Here is a 19,366-nt window from a genome sequence, read left to right as displayed (position 1 = left end):
TCCATGTTTCATCCCTGTCAGCTTTAATTATCCGTTATTTTAATTTCTCTTTAGTTTTCAAATTCGACACACAGATGGCGCACTCCCACTGATGTACAGATGCCGCTCTCACCTTGGCGCCTGCTGCTATGCAAGCCGCAGCACACCATACCTCATCATTGTATGCGATCCGCACTCCGACAAGCACCGCACAAGGTACGCACAGCTAGCAGTCAGCCACCAGCTGTCAAACCGCCTCTAAGCACCTTGGCCGGCCCGCGCCTGTGACAGCTCACTGACAGATCTACGCTTCGTGGCTGCCAACAAATCAACGAACGGGAAGGGACGGTTTCGGGTGCGTTTGGCTCGTTGGATATTTTACTTGCCGACCGAGAGACCAACGCAGCGAAGGTGTTGTTTGTCCAGCTAGCTTAGCTCGACAACACACGACACGAAAACGGTTTATTTATCGCTGGAAACCAGAACGAAACGCAACCGCAATCAGGGAGGAACAGAGTTGCAGCTTACCGGACGACCGTGCGTGCGCGAGTTTTTTTTTGCATTGAGTGTGTGTGAAAAAGAAAAACCCACCAATTCCCAGCGACCTGCACCGCCATGGGAAGTAAGTATCGCCCCGCTGCTCGTGTATTTTTGTGTGTAAAGTAATGGAAAACGGCGCAGAAAAACATTGGCAATCTTCCCAAGTGTCGAAAAACTGCATCATCCCGTGGGGCTAAACCGTGGCTGTGGCAATTTTCCTTCGCCTTTCCCGGGTGTGCGTGTGCTTGTGTGTGTGTGTGCGCCCTCTGTTACTATCCCCGGCATGTATTCCCGTTTTTGCTCGCCCGCCTTCATCTCCTTCCAACGCGTTATACACGTATCGTGCCGTCTCTTTCCCCCCGATTGCTGACAACGTGCATGGTGTGTACACGTAGACAAGGCAAAAGCTCCAGGTTGGAACTTTCGCCTCCAACGAAACACCACCACCACCATCACCACCACCCGGAGAGAATGCGTTCCCATTAATGCTGAACTCAATTTCCTTCCCATTTTTTGGGGCTGCCCTTTTTCGAATATTATTGCCAACCGAAAGGATTTAATATCGTGGATTTTCGCTAATTTTTTCCACCCCACTTTTTCCCGCATTTTCCGTTTGCAGTAAAATTCCTGGAAATTATTAAACCGTTCTGCGGCATACTGCCGGAGATCGCGAAACCGGAGCGCAAGATCCAGTTCCGCGAGAAGGTACTATGGACCGCGATCACGCTGTTCATCTTCCTCGTCTGCTGCCAGATCCCGCTGTTCGGCATCATGAGCTCGGACTCGGCCGATCCGTTCTACTGGATCCGCGTCATCCTGGCGTCGAACCGCGGCACGCTGATGGAGCTCGGCATCTCGCCCATCGTCACGTCCGGCCTGATCATGCAGCTGCTGGCCGGCGCTAAGATTATCGAGGTCGGCGATACGCCCAAGGACCGGGCGCTGTTCAACGGGGCGCAGAAGCTGTTCGGCATGGTCATCACCATCGGGCAGGCGATCGTGTACGTCATGACCGGCATGTACGGCGATCCGGCCGAGATCGGTGCGGGCGTCTGTCTGCTCATCATCATCCAGCTGTTCGTGGCCGGCCTGATCGTGCTGCTGCTCGACGAGCTGCTCCAGAAGGGCTACGGGCTGGGCAGCGGTATCTCGCTCTTCATTGCGACCAACATTTGCGAAACGATCGTGTGGAAGGCGTTCTCGCCCGCCACAGTCAACACGGGCCGCGGTACCGAGTTCGAGGGCGCGGTCATTGCGCTGTTCCACCTGCTCGCCACCCGCCAGGATAAGGTGCGGGCACTGCGCGAAGCCTTCTACCGCCAGAACCTGCCCAACCTGATGAACCTGCTCGCGACCGTGCTGGTGTTTGCGGTGGTCATATACTTCCAGGGCTTCCGGGTCGACCTACCGATCAAGTCGGCCCGCTACCGCGGCCAGTACAGCAGCTACCCGATCAAGCTGTTCTACACGTCCAACATTCCGATCATCCTGCAGTCGGCGCTCGTCTCCAACCTGTACGTGATCTCGCAGATGCTGGCAGTTAAGTTCCACGGTAACTTCCTGATCAATCTGCTCGGCGTGTGGGCCGACGTGGGCGGCGGCGGCCCGGCCCGCTCGTACCCGATCGGTGGCCTCTGCTACTACCTGTCGCCGCCCGAGTCGCTCGGGCACATCGTGGCCGACCCGATCCACGCCGTGCTGTACATCGTGTTCATGCTCGGCTCGTGCGCCTTCTTCTCCAAGACGTGGATCGACGTGTCCGGCAGCTCGGCCAAGGACGTGGCGAAGCAGCTGAAGGAGCAGCAGATGGTGATGCGCGGCCACCGCGAGAACTCGATGATCCACGAGCTGAACCGCTACATCCCGACCGCGGCCGCATTCGGTGGCCTCTGCATCGGGGCGCTCTCCGTGCTGGCCGACTTCATGGGTGCGATCGGCTCCGGCACCGGTATCCTGCTGGCCGTCACCATCATCTACCAGTACTTCGAGATCTTCGTCAAGGAGCAGTCCGAGATGGGCGGCATGGGCACGTTACTGTTTTAAGGTGGTGCTTCAATTCCCCCCACCCCCTTTCCCTCATCACATCCATCCTTCCTCTTCTTCTCCTTTCCTTATCTGACGTCATCGTTCCAGTTCCTTCCACACTCGATTCTTCTGTTGCAAAACATGAGTTTTTGTTTAGTTTGTTTCCGTTTTACTTGTCCCATCTTCCTATCATCCTCTTGTTTTCCCCTTCTTCCCCCCCCCCCCACCCACTTTGTTTTCGCGGGACATAAAAAGAAAAATTAATTTAAGCTCATAATTCTCCTTTAGCGTTTTAGCGTTTAAGAGAGGCGTTTAACACTATTACTACTCTACATTCGAAGGGATAGTAAGCAGAGAGCAGCGACTGAGAGGTGTAATAATTGATAAATGAGATAATAAGAACAGAGACACGTTGTGTTGTGTGTGTGTGCGTGAGTGTATGTGTGTGAATAGTAAAGAATTGTTTTGTTACTTTGTTTTTTCACTACACTTCCTCTACACTTTCCGGTAGTGATGAGAAAATGCAAATGGAAAAGCAGAGATCAGCGCAAATCGACATACCTGAAGAAGTAAATAAAACCATCAATTCACACAATAATAATACTCACGGTTATTCCAGTAGATACAATTATAGAATTAGACGCGCGCAGCTAGCAAACCGGAAGACGAAATCCGCTTTCGAACGCATTTTCATTAAACGGCTCCATCACATCAAAGTACACACAGCTTTCTTAGGGCTTCGTTTTCATCGTTCTGTTTGTTCTCTTTTCCATTTTGGATTTTTTTTCTTCTTTATTTTCTTCTCTACAATCGAACTAGCTCGATGTTTTCCACCTTCAACACACACACACATACGCGTGCGCTTGGGCCGATTTCCTCCACCTACGTACCCCTTGATTCAGGGACATACACACACAGAGAGACACACGCGACAAAAATAGACAATTATTACTCAGACACACTATGCGCACGGTTTGTAGCGCAAAAGAGAGAGAAAGGGAGAGAAAAAACGTTAGAAATGAGGATTAGAAGAAATAGTTGGCTTTTTTTTCGTTTTCGTTCACGTTACACAAGTGGAACGAAAATAGAGGAACACTAGTAGGATAGAGATATGGGGGGATGGGGGGGGGGGTGTAAGGCATTAGGAGCCGGTGACGGAGACAACAGCAAACGAAAAGGTCACAACCTGGACGGCTAGTACACGTGGCGGGGGGAGTAGCGGGAAGAGCCGTTGTTGTGTGATTCCAATTTGAAACATCGAGTTTTTTGCGTCATTTAGAGAAAGGCAAGAAAATTTATCATAAAACATTTGTCACTCTCACCTCACCACACACACACACACACCACAAACTCTGTGGACTTGATGTAAGGAAGTCGCTCCACATAAATTTCCAAAACAGAATAAAATTGAGACAAAAAAAAAACTGAAATCCTATTTCAATACTTACTTTTTTCCATTGCCGTTATCCTTTCACTTAAAAGCATTCTTGGAAAGAAACAAAATGCAGGAACGAATACAGAAAATTAAGCGATGGTGGTGATGCTGCTGCTGCTGCTGCTGCTGCTACTACTAAACGCCTTGAATTATGTTTTGAGAATGAAACAGCCTCTCGAAGGCTGAGCCATACTCAACGGCAGACTACTATGATTTTCAAAAAAAAAACCTCAATCACGTCTGCTCTTCTCGAGAGGAGTTCGTTCGGTGTGACCATGCCAAATTCAAAAAGTCGGTTATAGAAACATCCCTTTGCACTGTTGTGTTTTCATTGGATCATTTCATTTATATTATATTTTCACTCTGTTTTCTTGCTTGCATCGATTATAATTACAGTTTCTCTTCCAATTAAGATTAATGCGATCTCGACAGTACAACAGTTTTTAATTGTTGTTGTTTTTTTTGCCACTATTTTTTGTCACTAAAATTACTACTGCAAAAAGTACATATGTTCTTGGGTCTCTCTGCGTGTGTGCTTGTTTCTGGGTGATCGATTTGTTGCAATGGTCAAATTCAAGAGCGAGTTATTTCGAGCCCTCATAAAGAGCTCTATGAAAGCGTTCCACCTTTTATAGGGTGGTCTCTCAGCAACAGCTAATTTTGTTTACTACTGCCGTATCCACATGTTGTTTTTTTAATGTCCGTGCTTCACACTTCGCCTTTGAGGCTGTTGGTTTTGTATTTATTTTTTTCTTCTCTGTTTTGCTTCAATCTTTTTTATAATGCACAATTTTTTTTACATTTGCTTTCTATTAGCCAATTAGTTTTCATCAATTTCGTATTGCTTCACTTCTTCTTAAGCTAGCGTTTCGTGTTTTAGGGAAGTGTTTGTGTGTGTTTTGTTTTGTTTCTCTCTTTATCCTTTTCGGTGATTTTGTGTTTGCTTTTGTTTGCCAAGAAAATACATATGTTTTAGCATCTTTTATTTATAAATTCTTTCAGTGCTTTCGTTTAAGGGGTTTAGAGCTTTCTCTTCCTCTTTTGTTTTTTTGGTTTACATCTTATACTTCCTTTGCTTATATTTCTTTTTTGTGTATCAACTAATTTTGCTCACTTTGTTTTTTTTTGCATGAATTTGTTTCGTGTTTTCTCTTCTTTTTTAATATGTGTTTAACAAAAGGTTGTTGTTGTTGTTTTTTTTTCATTCACTTTGATGACTAAATGGGACACCACGCTGACCTCCTATACTCTGCTTCATTTGAGTGCGGGTATTTTTTTTTTTTTTTTGAAAAATGAAACACTCCGCAATTGACACTTTTTAGCAGGTAAATCGGTTACAGGGGATCTTACACGACAAAACATTAGTTTAAAAATTTACAGTATACAGCCAGAGAGGTGAAAAAACAAACAACCGGGAAAGATAACACAAATAATTGAAAAAAAACATCACATGAATGGGAGAGGGGCGGCAATAGAGGGATAGAGTAGATGGATGTCTCTTCGTTGGCCTATAGCCTTGGCCTATCGCGTAGGAGAACTGGGGCATTGTGCCATCCAGTGGTACGTTCTCCAAAAGTACGCCCGGTCATTTGCCGGGACTTCAATTACTTAATGTTTTTGAATTTGCTGTAAACTAAATACTTTCTCTCTCTCTCTCTCTCTTTTGCATTTGTGCTAATCAGTTCAGCTCAAGCGGATATACACAACACGTTCGCTGTTTCACTTTCTTTTTTCTCTAAGTGCAGTAGTAGTTTGGATCATTTTCGTGCGCACAACCTTATACATTTGTTGTCTGTGTGTGTATATGTGTGTGTGTGTGTCGTTCACCACTTGATATTCCCGCCCCGTACTTTATTTAAGATCGTGTCTAAAATGGGGAGGACTGCCGAAGATGGTGAAATTGTTTGAGATCTCAAGTACCTTCTTCTTCTTCTGCATCGACATCGACGACATCCTTTTTTTTTGTTCGTTTGTTCAGTACCGAAATTGATCTACTTACAACTTAGCGAGATGATGGTGTGACTTTTCTTTTGAAATAACCTCTTGCGCGTATTAACTACATCCTTTCAACAAGTGTTGCTCTTCACGTTGTAGACGTTAATTTATCGACATTAATCAGTAGAATGGAGCAGGTTTTTTTTCTCCCGGCGTTCCATCACACACACAACCCCCATCACCCTTTCGCTCATGTGTACAATAACTGTCGACCGTTTACGGTATCTTACTTTAATGATGAGTGTTGTAGGTAAATGAATATCCTGTTATTAAAGGAAACTATAAAGCCGTTAAACCCACAAAAGGTAGAAGGAGGGAGGGATGGGAGAGGTTGGTAAATATGAAATGCTTAACGTCTAAATCATATATCACTAGTGCTAATGTTCGGCACTGCGCCCTTTGCAGTCATTCTAACGAAAGACACAGACACGCACACGCAAACAATCTTTCAATCCTGCTTTCACGGCGGCGTGAGACATCAACAAGAGAAGCACTCACACTTGCAATAAATAAAATGAATCCGGGTTAATCGGTCGGTTGGGGTGATCTTCTCCCCGAACCGGGCTGATAACAACACCTTCATCATTGATTTTATGTGACAAAACCATTATTTTTTTCTAAACTTTTGGCGACGCTTCTCCACAGAATTTGCCAAATAAATCGTGTTTCCCAATATAGCAAACTTATTGACCTTTGCGCACGTGCCTCTTTCTAAGTATCTTTTGTATCATCCTTCTACGCCATCTCTCTTTCCCTTTCCCATTTTTTCTACACTTTTTCCCTCATACTTTGTCCAGTAGTACATTTTGTTTCTTTTGCTACACATACTCCAACCTAATGCTTCTATATATGCTTACAATTATAATGTTTTTGTATTTCTCGTTTTTTGTTTGTTTAAAAATACGCTCACGCATTAACTCAATATCACTTGCATGGATATATGTATGTAAATTTAAAAAAAGTCACACACACACACACGGTCACTCTTCACTATAACGAAGGGGGAAAACAGGGGGAGACGGGGAGAGTAAGAAGCGGGAAGTGGTGGTGGGAAATTGTTTGGTAAATTATTGATCTTCCAAATGTGGAGCTCAAACATGGGGCTGCTTCTTTTTCGTTTTTTTGTGTGTGTGTTTTTTATGGGAAAGACTAGGTACGTGTTGTGTGCCACCCCTGTACGTCTCCTGCACCTGGTGTCTGCTGGTCGTTTCTCTCCTTCCTTCCTACCACGATTGATTCGTTTAACAGTTTTTATTTTAGATTTGAAACTGATTTGATTCGATCGTTTCATGGTTGTTGTTGTTTTTTTTTTGCGTGTGTGTTTTGTTGCTGTTAAAACATTAAAGCCAATACCAAAAGCAATGCTAATCGAAATCGAATCTGGCAAAGGGCAAAGGGAACCGGTCCGAAACCGGCCGCCGTAGCCACCGGGTGGTGACGACGACAAAGATGACCACAAAACACGTGGAGTATATCAGCAGTATCCGGCCTACGGCGGCATGTGTGGGTGTCGGTGCTGTGCTGTTGTACCTTATTCCTGCTTACATACTTGTATGTAAATAGCATAAGCGCACAGCATTAAAAAAACAAAAACATAACCGCCATGCCTGGTACACCAACAGTGAAGAAGGTTCGCTGTTGCTGTACGGTTAAATATATGTGTGTGGATGTAAATATATGTGTATGTATTGTAAGTTTGCTCGGTCGGGCCCGAGCATGCAGAGTAAATAACGTTCCTCGTTCCAACTTGCAACCAAAAGCCACACACGCGCGCGCAAAGGTATAAAGCGGGTGTGCGATTTAAACAATCTCTTTCCTGTTTCTTGTCAAACACGTGCGGCGGTCTGCAACTCGTTCGTTGCAGCTTTTTTTTTGTTGTTGTTGTCTAGAAAACCTGCAAGCGCTGCACCCGCTTGCTTCGATTTCGATTTTGGCGTCCAACAAACTGAAAGATCATTTCTCCTTCTGTCTCTCTCTCTCTATTGCTCACACAAACGTAATGTAAATAGCGCATAAGTGCGCAGCGTCTCGCGGACACACTCACTCACTTACTCTTGCGCACGCACGCACGCAATTCCACAATCACACAATACATGTGTGTTCCACAGTTTCATTCTGAGTCTTTCGGCGAATCAAAAAAAAAACATCACCACCCCTGCACCTAAGTTTGCAAATCATTCACCGAGGTGACGATGTAGATCGAGCTCACCTTCGCCCGCTGGATCGCGGTGACCGTGTTTTCGCCGAGCATTTTGAACAGTATGTAGCCGATGATGATCGCGAACCCGGCGACGAGGACGCGCACGAACGAGTCCTCGTTCAGCTGGATGATGACCCAGGCGCCCGCACCCGTGATGCACATCAGCGTCACGATGATGATCGTTTTGGCCCAGTGCTGGATCGTGAAACCCTTCTCCCAATCGAGCCTGCGAGCAAAACCGAGAAAACCGAGAATATTGTATTAATAAGACGCAAACACACACACACACACACGTCAGCATCATTGTGCAAACAACAGAGGTGTACCTGTTAGAGCGCTCGATCTCGTACGGCGAGTCGCACACTTTGCACTTCAGCACCGCATCACTGTTGGCACAGCTGTCCACCAGCCAGCGGCGCAAACACTCGTGGTGCACCGAGCTGACGTCACCGATGCACTTGCACGGCTGTATCAGCGGTTCCGGCTTGTCCGTGTCGTAGCAGATCCAGCAATCTTTCTTCGCCAAAAATGACTGGCCCTCCTCCGCATTGGCGGAGGTGGACGGGTCGGCCGGAGCTTCGGCGGTGCCGGCCCCGCATCCGCTGCCACCGGCGACCGGGTCGATCTGGCGGGTCAGCAGCTTGCGCGGGTTCAGTATCCACAGCTGCTCCGGTGCCATCGAGTTCCACAGGCAGCACGGGAACCACAGGGCAACGCCGACCTCCGCCAGCCGGAACACGATGTCGTGCCAGTTGCGCGAGTATACCGGTACCCTGGGGAGGAGGAAGAAGGGAGCACCGGTTAACATCTCCTTTCGTTGCTGTATGCACCGGCAAAGAAAAGCTTACTTCTTTTTCCAGAAATCGCCCAATGTTTCGGAGGTGAGAAACCCGACGATCACTATCATCATGATCGCCTGGCTCAGCAAACCGAAGCGCGACTGGTGCAGCTGGGAGGCGTTCACATTTTCGCTGTTTGGCACCACACCAAAGTCATACACGAAGCCGCCACGAACCTAAGGAAGGACGAAGAGGAAAAAATAGGATTAACTGTTTGAAAGAACACTCCATTACTTAAGCCTTTAGTCGAAAATGAAGCAAAAAGATCATAAATTTCACTCACAATTTGGCTGTGTTAACCTTCTCCTTTCTACTGAAAGTACCTACCTTGAAGAACACCTCGACACCGTAGATGAGGAAAAAGATGACCACGATCAGTAGCAGCACCGCGTAGCATCCGTTAAAGAACGATGTGCTGCGGCCGGTGAACAGGTGCGAGTACGCAATCTCCGCCAGAAACAGGCTGTACGGGAGCAGATTGAAGGCCAGAAAGCCGAGAAAGCTTTTCGACAGAAATTGGGACCGTTCCCAGCGGATGCCTTGCAGGTGGAAGATCTGGAACGAATGCGAGACAGAGCAGCGGATGAGGACTCTATCACTACGAAGCGCTGAAGCGTCCAACACTTAAAACACACCACACTAGAATGTGGTCTATAGTGTCACCTAGCTAGCAGGAGTGGGATATATGCTGATCAAAAACTACTACAAACTTAGCACAACACGTATTAAATATTGCATTTTCAATTAGCACCTCCAGCGTTGTGTCTTCCTCTGCTGTACCGTACCCCATCCTTCCATTACCAGATAAGTATCGGATGCGAAATCTTAGACACACTAACGTCAAGGACAAGCCTGGCGCAATAAAGAAAGCATTATTACCTGTGCGCCACAAATGGTTAACCGATTCCCGCCGACTGTTTAATGATGCTAATATGTATATGCGGTCTGTGTGCCTCGACTCACTCACTGTGAGCAGGTAGTTGGGAAGAATAATGGGCCCGCCAACCTATATCCGGAGCGGAACTCCCATTGGCGGCAGACCAACTAAACCACAACGCAATCGCGGCACGTACTACCTTACCTACCAACCTCTTCTTTGCAGCACAAATGGCGCGGACCAGAGCACGGACAAGACTCCGTTCCGGCGGAGAGACACGGACTAAAAAGGGGAAGCTAAACGCACGGAGCGACGGTTGGACAAATAATGCGCGCAGCAGTAAAGCCTCGTTGGCCAGTTGCACTTTAAAGGCGTATTTGCCGGCTATCAGCATCATCGTCATTAATGTGGTTCGAACGCGAGGAAACGGGGCAGCAATACTTGAAAGTGCCGGGGGACCATACAGTTTAAAGCTTGACCAGCCCCCCTCCCCCTTTACAGATAGTATGCGCCCTTTCAAGTGGACACTGTTGACACTGTTTCCCGCACAAGATTAAAGTGGGGCCCTTCGTTCGCTGCTACGGGACGTTCGTAACGCCACTCCAATAATGCATTCCCGGAGCAAATGAAACCAAACCAAACACGCGAGTTGTCATTCGAAGCTCGTGATTTACGAACCTATTCGGGAAGGGATGGGACATCTTTTATTTTACGGGCCCCGGATCACCATTGACAGCTGATAATGCCGGAAAGGTAGGCATCAAAGTGCTCACAAATCTGTAGAGACGTGTAGTGTAATGAGACCGTGCTCTGTCTGTCTGTCTATAAAGGTTTTGTCCTAGGTCTGTGCAAGTATTCTTCTTCTTCTACTTGACATAACTTCCTACGAGGCCATGCCGGAGGTCTATGTCTATACATGCTTTCGAGACTTAATTATTCCTCACCACGAAGCTGGGTAAAAAGTCAATCTTTGCTACGGGAGGGCGCGGTCCATTCTAGGCTTGAGCCCGTGAACCCATGACGGGCATTTTATTGAGTCGTTCGAGTTAACGACTGAACCACGAGACCGCCCCTAAGACGGTGTGTGTATAACAGTTAAAACTAGGTGACCTAATTACAGCTCCGCCATATCAATAAGGAGCTTAGCAGCTTCCTATCCTGCATCATTATCAGTGTCTCGAGTTCATTACAAGACGCGTCAGAGATAAAACGCTCTAAGGGAAGGGACTACTAACAGAAATGAAATGTGTTCTTGTGCCCAATAAACTTAATGGCACTTTATCGAGGGAATTATTTGAAAAATTCAAAAAAAACACAATTAAAATTAAGTAATTTTGAATGCTTGTTTGGTACCATTTACGATTGACTTTCTCCCAAATAGCATTTTGTTCGATATTGACGACAGCATTGACGTCATGGAACGTGCGAGATAAAACGCATTTCTTTGTTTTCCCCTCAATAAATCATCCCACAACAGTACATGCAAGGAGGCGAGAGCATAAAATAGAACCGTGCACGCCTCTACACTTACCTCTGCCCACAGGCACACCACGAGCGAGGCGCAGGTCATGACGAGCGGATAGTACAGCGACATCAGATACGACACCCATGCCGGTTGTAGCGTTTCCTGTGTATGTATGTGTGATGAAAAGGTTAACGGGGGGAATAAAAGTTAGCATAAAATAAAGAAAACGCCACTATAACCACCACGACGACCTCAAAACAAGGTACTGTCCCCTTACCGGTGTGGTAAAGTAAGCGCCGCGCAGGACCGCTGCAATGAAGACGAAAAAGTACAGCAGCTTCTGGGTGGTCAGCCGGCAGGCGGCCAGAAAGCTGGGCTGCTTCAGCCGCTGGTACTCGGCGATGATACAGATCATCAGCTGCACCAGCGACACAAAGCCCACGAAGTAGAAGACGGCCGAAATGCCTGCAGGAAGAGGGGAAGGAAAGCGGAGGACAGAGTTAATGAATATAGTTGAAGCAAAACAATAAAACCGATCAATTCTTCGGGACAGGAGCAACCACTTACCAGCATGGTAGGGTAGATTAAAGCCGGAACATTCTTCGCCACTGTAGCGAATCTCGCACAGGCACGTACCATTCAGACAGTCGCCCCGGCCTGAGCATTGTGCCACCGTCTCAGGCGAGGTCTCTCCTATCGGGATAGAGGAGCACCCCATTAGGCGTTCGAACCGTGATACCATACTATTACATTAGAGACCTGTAAAAGGGAATAGAAACGTAAAAAAAATGAGTTAGAGGTTGAGCACTCTACTGATCAATTAGAAGCAACCGGGAATGTAATGGTAGTTGATAGCGACCTATACGCGCTTCAATTGCCCAAACTAACACCCAAGCGAGCTGAGTGGATTTTTTGTTTATTATGTACGCGTTTGTGTTTGTGTTTCGCGGCCCGTTAGCCCGTTAGCGGGAACATTAATTTCCATTCTAATTCCTAACACGCCCGTCCACCGTCCCGACCATTCCCGAGATGTGTGTTATTTTGGTTGTGTACCGACTGGCCAAGGTCGAACTAGTTTATCGCACAAATGGTAGCGGTCTGTCCCTGCTTTTTTGATACTATTTAGCGGTTTGGACGATTCATCAACAGTGGAGAGTGTTGACAGCGGCAAGAGTATTTCAAATGGACCAGGAAAATAGTCCAAACAAAACAACGTTCAATAAATATTTAATTCGACAACTTACACCGAGACCCATTAACTCATCCAAGAGTCATAAGGAAACTAGACGCTTCCAGAGCACAGCCAGCTTAATCATTTTGGTAAAGGGACAAACTTGTTACCCACTGGCGTCAGTGACTCGTCGTCGTCGTCGTGACTCTACGCCTCAGAGGTACATAATTGTTGTAGCAAATTAATAATAAATGAACCTTTTCGTTAAGTACTATCCCGTTCCGTAATGAGGTGAAAATAAGGACAGGCGCACATCAATGCTCCTGGCCAAAAAGGCAAGGTCGTAACGCAAACGTTTGGCTGGGCGTATGAAGCGCCGGAAGCCACAAGAACAACCACCATCGATGATGCACGTGGGCGAAATCGATCCAACGCATAACTACGCCACGTGCCGGGGCCGTGAATAGAACCCGGTGAATGAATGTAAAAGCATATAGCGACGGTACTCAGTTCATCGCCCGAGAACTGACCTGTACTCCCGTACTTTAAAACAAAGCTTTTTTGCCAACATTTTACTTCATTATGGTCATCACTTTGCTGAATTGATTTTATCTCCTGAGTGCACGGCATGACCACCTATCAACCCGTATATCGTGTCGTATTGTGTCAGGGGGGTTAATTGAAAGTGGTTCTTCTTTGCGCGCGGTGGCCACACAATTTGCAACGTACACCCATGCATGGGCCACCCGCAATTTACACCATTCCCTACCACAATGGAAAAGTGTGCGCGGGCTTGGTGAGATGGTGGCGCATTGCATGTCGCGTGTTGAGTTGCATTCCCCATACTGCACCGTTGGTAGTGAAAGAAATGGTGGCGAACCTATTGACAACAAAAGTGCACCCCTATCCCCCTCTCCGCACTGCTGTGGTACTACTTCCTGCTTCAAGCGGGTTGTGTATATGTGTGTGGCTAATGGAAAGAAGGAGGAACGAGAGAAAAACAACACCACCCGCCAGCAGCATGGAACTAAAGCTCCCCAATACTCAGCCGCCTCGGTACAATTGCACTCGGCTTTCGCGCGGGTGCTACCACTTAACGATCCTAATACAATGTGTGTGTTGTGTATTTGCTTTATTTTTTGCTGTTTCCTTTCAGCGAGTACGCGTGTACCCGATTTCTCGAGAGCACAGTAGTGCACACCGATCAATAGCATCGCAACAGTGGTGTCAAACACACACACACTGAATTGAAGGCTTCTTTTGAGATAAATAGCCATTACCTAATTATAATCTATTTCAAACGTTTTTAGATTGTTAATATTTAAGTACACTTTTACTCATGTTTGTTTACGTCCATTTGTCGTTATTATGCAATTATTTTGGGTCAGTAAAATTTCGCACCTTAATAGGTTTTTTACCGATTATGAACTCGACATGGATTCTGAACTACAAGGTGTGCCAAAAAGAACCGGACCTGTACGTTTCATACAATTCACGTGAAAAAAATTAATTAACCGATTCACAAGAATAGCAAGAATGCGTTCTAGCGTCAAATGAGAGATTGCCAATATTGGCTTGCTGTTCAGGCTAACCGTGCAACTAGACATCCCGCCAAATAGTGTCGCACCGTGAAGCGTGAAGCTAAATTCGATGACATTCGATGATATTCGATGACAGGTCCATACTAAACCAATCTGTTTCACGGAGAATATTTTGGAACGTGAAATTTTTGGCATTTCATAGAATGTCATCGCGCCATACAAAATGACAGCTGGGTAAATACATTTAGCCGTGAAATGTTTTAGCCATGTTGATTTTGGCTATTTTTTCACGGCTTCACGGCGTGAAATGATCTCTACAGGTAGTCCCCAAGACACACGGTACCTCTTATACGCGGATTCGGAGATACGCGGTTTTCTAAATTTGACAGTTCTTTGAGCAAATTATACTGATTTGACACATCAATTGTCAAATGCCAAATAATTTACCTTTTGATCAAATGTTTAAAACAATTTTTAAAGGTTTAAATCTATTATATTCAGCCAGAATCATGTCTAATAATTAATTAAGTGACTAAAACCACCCACTACTTTCAAAATTACACAAAAATTTATGATATTTTTGATTGAAAATCTCGATATATTTTGCAGCCGTTTTCGTTCTCCATTAACCGTGTATCTCGGGGTCCGTATATATCTGATTGCACGATAACAGGCCACCCGATCTGTAGTTCAACCGATTTTCGCATAGTGTACCGATTCATAGACTCTAACAGGTACTATTTGTGAAAAAAAGAAAATAACCGAAATCACGTTCATTAGGATGAGCGACTCGGTTCTTTCACGTTCACTTAAAAGAACAGATTCAATCTCTATAAAATATGCACGTTACAGGGGGTTTCAGAGGTTATCATAATTGTGGGGACACTTTATTGATTCTTTCTTCCGGAAAATGAACTTCATATAATGAGAAATAGACTCTATCGCATTTTTGTTGGACAAATCTAATAGAATTTGTCAATTAGACCAAAAAGGATGCCATAGAGTCCAATTCCCATCATATAAAGTTTACTTCCCATAAGAAAGTCAAGAAAGTGTCCCACAACTATGAGAAATACAATGCTGTATAAGACGACTGCATATATGCTATTACAACAACAGAAAACAATGGCACATAATTATGGGCACAATTATGGTGTGAATTGGTAAACTCCTGATTAAATATTGAATTGTGGTATACATATTTGATACCAGAATGTGACAATTTAAAGCTTTTTTTCGCCATAATTTTTTACCATAACTTTTTTCATTCAACATTTCCGCTGAAGTCGATGAAAATGTCACATTTGCTGACAAATGTTATAAACGAAACATATATTTATATTTCGTCTAATGTAAATCTGTGTGTATCATTTGAATTTGTTCCAGAAACATGTTCCCAACTCCCTTGATTTCGAATATTGGTGCAAAAGCTACCTCAATGTAATTTTAACTCATAGACAATCACAAAAAAGTAATGTTTTTAAAATAAAAGACTTAAAAATAATAAGCAATAATAGACCAAAAATCACGATCAAGCTACGAATAGCGACGATCATGTGTTTGACACTCCTGGTGTGTCTTTAATTTTGCACATTATACACGGCTGGTAAGTAGTGATGGGTAAATACATTTTTTTTCCGGAGTCGGATTGATCCAACTCCGGCACCCCTCGGAGTCGGACTCGGAGTTGCTCCGGACTGTTTAGCGGGGGGGGGGGGGGGGGGGGGGTGCGTTCGCGAAAACCCTCGGACTCATCGACTCCGAGTCCGGATCAGTCCGGATCAGTCCGGATCAGTCCGGATCAGTCCGGATCAGTCCGGATTACTCCGGATCACTCCGGATCACTCCGGATCACTCCGGATCACTCCGGATCACTCCGGATCACCTCGGATCACTCCGGATCACTCCGGATCACTCCGGATCACTCCGGATCATTCCGGAATTATCGTTTAGACAATTCTTGATGAGTTCATTGACTTTCAAGTCGTACATCGAATATACGAAAACTGATCCGGAGTGATCCGGAGTGATCCGGAGTGATCCGGAGTGATCCGGAGTGATCCGGAGTGATCCGGAGTGATCCGGAGTGATCCGGAGTGATCCGGAGTGATCCGGAGTAATCCGGACTGATCCGGACTGATCCGGACTGATCCGGACTGATCCGGAGTGATCCGGAGTGATCCGGACTGATCCGGAGTGATCCGGAGTGATCCGGACTGATCCGGACTGATCCGGAGTCGAATTCAGTTATGATCCGGAGCCGGAGTCATATTATGCGCACCGGAGTCGGAGTTGATCCATGACTCCGCTCCGGATTACCCATCACTACTGGTAAGGTGTCAACCTCGTCGAAGGTAATGCCGCTGTTATTAAACGGTTAATGGCCAACAGCAAACAAAAAAGGAGGTGCAATACTTCCACACTCTCTGGGACAATGGGAAGGAGGTTGTGCAGGCAATTATTTTGCCCAGGATCGTTTCAGGGGATAGTTGAAAGCAAAACGGTTCCGTTCCGTTGTCTTTTGATGGTTAAAGGCTTGTTATATGCTTCGATTCGGGTGCAGTGAAACGATGCATCTTTGGTATCTTGGGAAAAGGTTAAATATTTAAGAATTAAATATTATTCCATTCCGAAGCGCATGCTTGCGGGGCCATTTCGCATATCCCACCCGGGTCCCCAAAAAGTCATCTATTTCAACCCAAACAATCATCACCTCATAATCCACTCCCCGTATCAACGCGGCGTAGGCGCGCGATAAGCTCAGATAAACATGCGCTTTCGCGCGATATCAGTCCCATATTTACCGCGCCAAAGGGGCCCACGAGCTGCGTGTTCATATTGGCGCTCGCGTGTTTGCCTGTGTTTGGACCGTTGTACCGTTTTGATCATTGGCCTCTGGAATGTTCGTCATAAAGGCACGATAAAAATAAAACTTTCGTTCGTCGCATCGTCCCGACGGCGCGCTCTCTCGTTCGCGCTCCCACGGCACAACCCTCCAATGGGGATGAAGTGACCTAAACACATTCTCGGATGGCGAAATTGACCCAATCTCCGGGAATGATCATTTGCATTTGAATCTTGATCGTCGTTTCTGCCCTAACCCTCGTTGCCTAGGGGATGACTATTGACTGTAGCTGATGATGCATAGAGCACGATGAAACAGCTCACACACACACACATTAGGCTTTGGGTGTCCCTTTACTCGTTGGTGTAAAATTAAAAAAAAATAGTGGCTGTCAAAGTGACGGCACATTAAAAATGCGATCGCGATGCAATTGCGCATCGCGTACTGCGCGCGGAGCGGGGATGTGGTAGTATTAGCGAAGCGGTTGTTATACAAATTGCACCTAAAACGGATGATCGTCCGTCGTGTGAAGGTGGCACAGGAGCCCTCTGGCGAGGGTGTAAATGGTGTGGTGGTAATAAACAATAAAGCATATTACTCTATACCGCTCGCTCGTCCTCCCGTTCCTCCCTGTGTTTGATTGCCAACCCGGTTTCGAACACACACACAGCCTCCTATGAGGAAAATGGTGAGACAAGGTGTGCTTCGCGACAGTGCAGCGACGGGTGGGAGAGCTTCAAGTAGAACCACCCCTAAATGCCGTCCGGACACCTTCACCTTCACCGGACTGCCTGCCTGTGTTGCCTGTGTTTGGAGTTGAGGTTTCCGCCCCTCAGCCCACCGTTCTCTTGCCCACACGCCCCGCAATCGTTTGACAGCGTGACGACGGACTAATCGGGTTTTTTGGTCTCCAACACGGACGTACACGCACGCACACACCGTCTATCAGTCAGTGCGTACGTGGATGGCATGGTAAATCGACAAGTTTACATCGAATTTTAAGTCCAGCAGCAATTGTGTGTGTGGTTTAGGGGTTTGCTTTTCGAGGGGAGACTTCTTGAGTATAAATCACTTCGCCCACCCACTCCGGAAGTGGAATTTTCACGTTCGTTTCCGTATTTTCCCACCAACTCAACTCAGCAAAATGTGTTTCAATGCTTGGTACACCTAAAATATGATTAAAAGAGTTACATTATTAATTATTAATCTGGTACACACGCAGCCAGTGACCACCGCAGAAGGTCCTCTTCCTCAACAACGCAAAGGGTAAAAATAGATATTTAATTTAACCTTTCAGCTCGCACATTTGCAAAAAAAAAGAAAGAAAAACAAAAGATCGAAAATCGCATAATCACTGTTCGAGCTACGGCCAGAGGGAAAAGCAAATCGCGAAGAAAACGAGGCTATCTCATCGTATCGACCTCCGCGATTGACCCCAAACATTTCCCCGTCTTCCTCCCTTCCTCCGTCCGACCCCTGCCTGTTCCATACGCACATCCATTTAGCAGCAAAGCAGTCCATTTTTTTCACTGATAATCAACACACCACCAAAGAACAACCACCCGACAGCTGGGGGAAGGGAGGCTCCTTTTTTCGCCCCAAACACTTTTCACCGTTTTTCCTTGCAAGATGTGTGTGATTTTACATCTGACTGGCTTGCAAGATTCACCTTTTCACATCCGTTTCACCCCCTTCGTGTTACCCTTGGGGGGGAGGGTGCACTTTGTGCAACAACTTCCACCCAGCAACACTACTACCACCCCTCGAGCGACCGAGAAAACTCGCAACACACACACAAACACACAAACAAGCGCACACAAAATACACACCGAGCGATGGACAAACTTCGTCGCACCGAATTTTCACTGCTGCATGCTCTTTTTGCTAAAAGGTTTTCTTCACGCAACACACGATGATGATGATTCACGGGCACGGTTTTTCACACACACTCGAATTTGCACCAAACAACAACAACGACGACTACGAAATTCGCTCCACAGTTCTCCCGTGTGTCCGCCTACAGCAGCAGGATCGAGTCACTTTCGTCAGCAGCAGCAGCCCTTCGTTTTTGCTTTGTGCTGTTCCCCTTTGTGTGCGCAGATTACGCATACGAGTGCACACGCGCACACACACACAACAAACGAGTGACCGTTTCGTTCCGGATGTCTTTGCTGTGAGCACGGCAACGGAAGCTTTTGTACGGTTGTTCCCCGTTCAGGTATGGTTTGGCTCTGAACAGACATTTGTTTGCTACGGTGCTAGAACTCAACCAGGAGATGTAACTTTATGCAGTTGCAGTTGACAGCTGACGGGTGGAAACCGGGCTGCCAGCTTTTGCTACTCAATTTTGAATGCATTTTTCGACAGTTTCTGCCATGAATTTTCAAACGATAAAGTATTTCCGTTTTATTCGCAAACTTATTTGAACTATTTCTCTCATCGAATGTAATTCCT

The 19,366-nt window shown here is 46.2% G+C and overlaps 2 protein-coding genes across 4 annotated transcripts; one reads left to right on the top strand and one right to left on the bottom strand.

Annotated features, from left to right (window-relative positions):
* Window positions 1-219: 219 nt before the first annotated feature.
* Window positions 220-3,145, top strand: LOC1280138 (protein transport protein Sec61 subunit alpha). Its single transcript, XM_319948.5, has 2 exons — window positions 220-601; window positions 1,139-3,145. Exons 1-2 carry the CDS (start codon window positions 595-597, stop codon window positions 2,560-2,562), a joined length of 1,431 nt encoding a protein of 476 aa, XP_319948.5. The 5' UTR covers window positions 220-594; the 3' UTR covers window positions 2,563-3,145.
* A 1,145-nt stretch (window positions 3,146-4,290) lies between these two features.
* LOC1280137 (uncharacterized) lies at window positions 4,291-19,140 on the bottom strand. 3 transcript variants are annotated; one of them, XM_061653667.1, is made up of 8 exons: window positions 18,742-19,140; window positions 11,923-12,114; window positions 11,633-11,820; window positions 11,422-11,517; window positions 9,341-9,568; window positions 9,023-9,189; window positions 8,501-8,947; window positions 4,291-8,400 (listed from the first exon to the last, which is right to left on the bottom strand). In XM_061653667.1, exons 2-8 carry the CDS (start codon window positions 12,095-12,097, stop codon window positions 8,136-8,138), a joined length of 1,566 nt encoding a protein of 521 aa, XP_061509651.1. In that variant the 5' UTR covers window positions 12,098-12,114; window positions 18,742-19,140; the 3' UTR covers window positions 4,291-8,135. The 3 variants fall into 3 exon arrangements, with proteins under 3 accessions (XP_061509651.1, XP_061509652.1, XP_061509650.1); XM_061653668.1 differs by having other exon boundaries at window positions 18,408-19,026; XM_061653666.1 differs by having other exon boundaries at window positions 18,582-19,026.
* Between the last annotated feature and the right edge of the window lie 226 nt (window positions 19,141-19,366).

The sequence above is a fragment of the Anopheles gambiae genome, chromosome 3, assembly GCF_943734735.2.
Source record: "Anopheles gambiae chromosome 3, idAnoGambNW_F1_1, whole genome shotgun sequence".
In the NCBI taxonomy this organism is placed as follows: domain Eukaryota; kingdom Metazoa; phylum Arthropoda; class Insecta; order Diptera; family Culicidae; genus Anopheles; species Anopheles gambiae.
This window is presented reverse-complemented; position numbering and strand designations above follow the sequence as displayed.

Coding starts and splice junctions, on each gene's coding strand:
- LOC1280137 (XM_061653667.1), bottom strand. CDS start 12,097: ATGGTATCACGGTTCGAACGCCTAATGGGGTGCTCCTCTATCCCGATA. Junction 11,821..11,922: donor TAATCTACCCTACCATGCTG/GTAAGTGGTTGC, acceptor CTCTTCCTGCAG/GCATTTCGGCCGTCTTCTAC. Junction 8,948..9,022: donor GGCGATTTCTGGAAAAAGAA/GTAAGCTTTTCT, acceptor CCTCCTCCCCAG/GGTACCGGTATACTCGCGCA.